This window comes from Camelina sativa, chromosome 10 (genome assembly GCF_000633955.1).
Source record: "Camelina sativa cultivar DH55 chromosome 10, Cs, whole genome shotgun sequence".
Lineage (NCBI taxonomy): Eukaryota > Viridiplantae > Streptophyta > Magnoliopsida > Brassicales > Brassicaceae > Camelina > Camelina sativa.
In genome coordinates this window covers 23,684,150-23,687,604 of record NC_025694.1, presented here as the reverse complement: position 1 = coordinate 23,687,604, position 3,455 = coordinate 23,684,150, and the positions used below count along the sequence as shown (strand labels likewise).

The 3,455-nt window shown below is 40.2% G+C and overlaps 1 protein-coding gene across 1 annotated transcript; it reads left to right on the top strand.

The window, feature by feature from the left end:
• LOC104719709 (protein NUCLEAR FUSION DEFECTIVE 4-like) lies at positions 230-2,564 on the top strand. The gene is made up of 2 exons (XM_010437673.2): positions 230-971; positions 1,135-2,564. The coding sequence occupies exons 1-2, from the start codon at positions 440-442 to the stop codon at positions 2,364-2,366; spliced, it is 1,764 nt and encodes a 587-aa protein (XP_010435975.1). The 5' UTR covers positions 230-439; the 3' UTR covers positions 2,367-2,564.

The window sequence follows — 3,455 nt, the reverse complement described above, 5'->3', positions numbered from 1 at the left end:
ACAAAATTAAATATCATTTATGTGTGGGGTTTTGTGGATTCCTTCTAGTCGATGTGACGTGTTATTCTGCGTGTCATTTACTTATTGGATGCGATTTTAATGTACATTTTGGCGGGGAAAACGTGTAATAGTGTGAAAACAATAATGTTAAGTAATATTCTTTTAAATAATTTTATAATTTTGTCATCTAAATCGTACACGAATTCATTCGAAAAAATAGAATAACGGATCGTTGTCTATTATTCATAAATTTGATGGGTCACATAGCAACCAAACAACATCGCACATAAGTCGGAGTGTCATTCTGTTGTAAGATTTATCAAGCTTGAAGCTACCATAAGTGTAACTATTATCTCCCTTCTATTCTCCATCCTACAATAGTCCAAATATTTTCAATTGTTCATACTTCTGAGGAAAAGCGTCACCCACTGGTGGATCAATGAAGGGTTTAGCCATCCAAATTCTAACCGGAAGATGGTTCATGTTCTTCTCGAGTATCTTAATCATGTCGACGGCTGGAGCCACTTACATGTTTGGTATCTACTCAGGCGATATCAAGAGAACCTTAGGCTACGACCAAACCACTCTTAATCTCATTAGTTTCTTCAAAGATCTCGGAGCAAACGTCGGAGTCCTCACGGGTCTACTCAACGAGGTGACTCCCCCGTGGTTCATCCTCTTGATCGGAGCCATCCTTAACTTCTTTGGATACTTCATGATTTGGCTCGCTGTCACTAAACGGATCTCGAAACCTCAAGTTTGGCACATGTGTCTCTACATCTGCGTTGGAGCCAACTCTCTCGTGTTCGCTAACACTGGATCTGTCGTCACGTGCGTTAAGAACTTCCCGGAGTCACGTGGTGTTGTCTTGGGGATTCTCAAGGGTTACATTGGTCTTAGTGGCGCCATTATTACACAGCTCTACCACGCCTTTTATGGTGAAGACACAAAAGAACTTATCTTAATGATCGGTAAGCTCAAATTTTAAAAATTTATTGGTCATGAGACTTTATGGTTAATGACATGAAACAGAGCAAAAACAGAGTAGTCATTAAATTACATGTAAAACAAAGATTAACGACTTTGTTCTACTAAACCTTATACAACTAATTGTATGAGTGATTGTATTTGTAGGTTGGTTGCCCGCAATAGTATCATTTGCGTTTTTGAGAACAATAAGAATAATGAAAGTGACGAGACAGACAAACGAGCTAAAGGTGTTGTATAACTTCCTCTACATATCGCTAGGGCTCGCCACGTTTCTCATGGTGGTCATCATCATCAACAAGCTCTCCGGTTTCACACAAAGTGAGTTTGGAGGTAGCGTCGCCGTGATGCTCGTCTTGCTTCTTTTGCCCATCATAGTTGTTGTCTTGGAAGAGAAGAAACTCTGGACGGAGAAACAAGTCGCCTTAAACAATCCAGCACCGGTCAACATCGTCACCGAGGAATCGAGTATAGATTCATCAGAGGTTAAAGACGAAGATGAAGAGTCAGACAAGGAGGAGGAGAGGGAGAGGGTGAAAACGGCGTCGTGTTGGACGACTATGTTTAGCCCACCGGAGAGAGGAGATGACTATACGATCTTGCAAGCGTTGTTTAGCATAGACATGTTGATCTTGTTCTTAGCAACCATCTGTGGTGTAGGAGGGACTTTGACGGCGATAGACAACTTGGGACAAATCGGAAGCTCGTTTGGCTACCCAAAGAGAAGCGTTAGCACGTTTGTATCACTCGTAAGCATATGGAACTACTATGGTCGTGTCGTTTCAGGTGTGGTCTCTGAGATCTTCTTGATCAAATACAAATTCCCAAGACCTCTGATGCTCACAATGGTCCTCCTCTTGTCCTGCGCCGGTTACCTGCTCATCGCTTTTAATGTCCCTGGTGGACTCTACGTTGCATCAGTCATCATAGGGTTTTGTTGCGGTGCGCAATGGCCGCTTCTACTTGCTATAATTTCCGAGATTTTTGGTCTTAAGTACTACGCGACGTTGTATAACTTCGGGGCAGTAGCGACCCCGATCGGGTCTTACTTGCTAAAGGTTTGGGTCGCAGGGTATTTGTACGACGTGGAAGCGGATAAGCAAAATAAGGCATTAGGGAACACGAGTAGGGGTGGGGAAGATTTGAATTGCGTAGGCACGTCTTGTTTTAAGTTGTCTTTTATAATAATTACTGCGATAACTTTGTTTGGTGTATTGGTCTCGATGGTTTTGGTGGTCCGAACCAAGAAGTTTTACAAGAGTGATATCAAGAAAAAGTTTAGAGAGAAAGCCCTGGCCGCCGAGATGGAGATGGCAGCGCCGGCTCGAGCCAGATCCACCGTGGCGGAGGAAGACAAGGATGATGTAAAGGCAAAGTAGTAGCCTAGTAGGCAAAGGAAGAGGTAAAGCTGTTTGGCAGATGATTAAAGATACTTGATATGTAAAAAAGATGGTCAATTATGTTAGATCATTATTTTGTTGTTAACACTTTTATATACATATCTCCCCCGTCCATCAGTCATGTTTTCTTAATATACTTTTTAAGCAATACTTAATATTTGATGTTTTAATCGTCAATTGTAACATTTAATACCTTTAGTACACAAACATTTATAATTTATTAGCTTATCCAAAATGAAAATAACCAAAACACCACCAAAAAAGAGCAGTAGAGGGCAATTTAATTGAAGTAGTTTTATCAAATGCAAAACCAAGACTTATTTATATTTAAAGACTACCAAAACCATAAATGGTGATAGCACAGCTCGGGAGTAAGAGATATAGCTTATAAACGGACCATAATGTTTCAATATAATCACTTCCCTGGCTACTTTTTGGAAACATCGGTCTTGAATAATCACTACTGTAGTTTCAAACTTTATATCGAATAATCTCCCTTAATTCAAAAACCTAAATAACTTACCTATATCTGACAAATTACGGATCCTTTAATGACAATTCAATTCACAAATCCTATAAACATTGCTGGCCTCGGGTTTGGTGGTTTACAAACAAAAAGATGTTCTAATCTTTAATGAACAAAGTTTCCAACTAGCAACAAAATCATCATCATCTTAGATTTTACATAGTGTTTTGAGGATTGAACCTTCTTCTTCCTTCTCTTTTGTAATAAGGAGTTTCATCCACTGTTCTCTTCACATACTCCATAAAAGGTGATGGTGTTCTAGGAGATTCCTCGTGGTAAGTAACCACACCGCTTCTTCTTTCTGGTGTTCCCGGTGCTGCAGCTCCACCGTTTGTTGCAGTTCTAGTAGCTCCTGTTGGACCTGATCTATCTATCACTTTCAACAAGATGATCACTGATACAGTCAACACCAAAACGCTCCATAGTATCTTGAACAAAATACAGTCTCCATCTTTAGAGAGGGACTCGCCCGTGTCATAGGAGACATCGATTTCTACACTTTGGCCTGTAGAAAATATTTCATCACATGGTAAGTTGAAGAA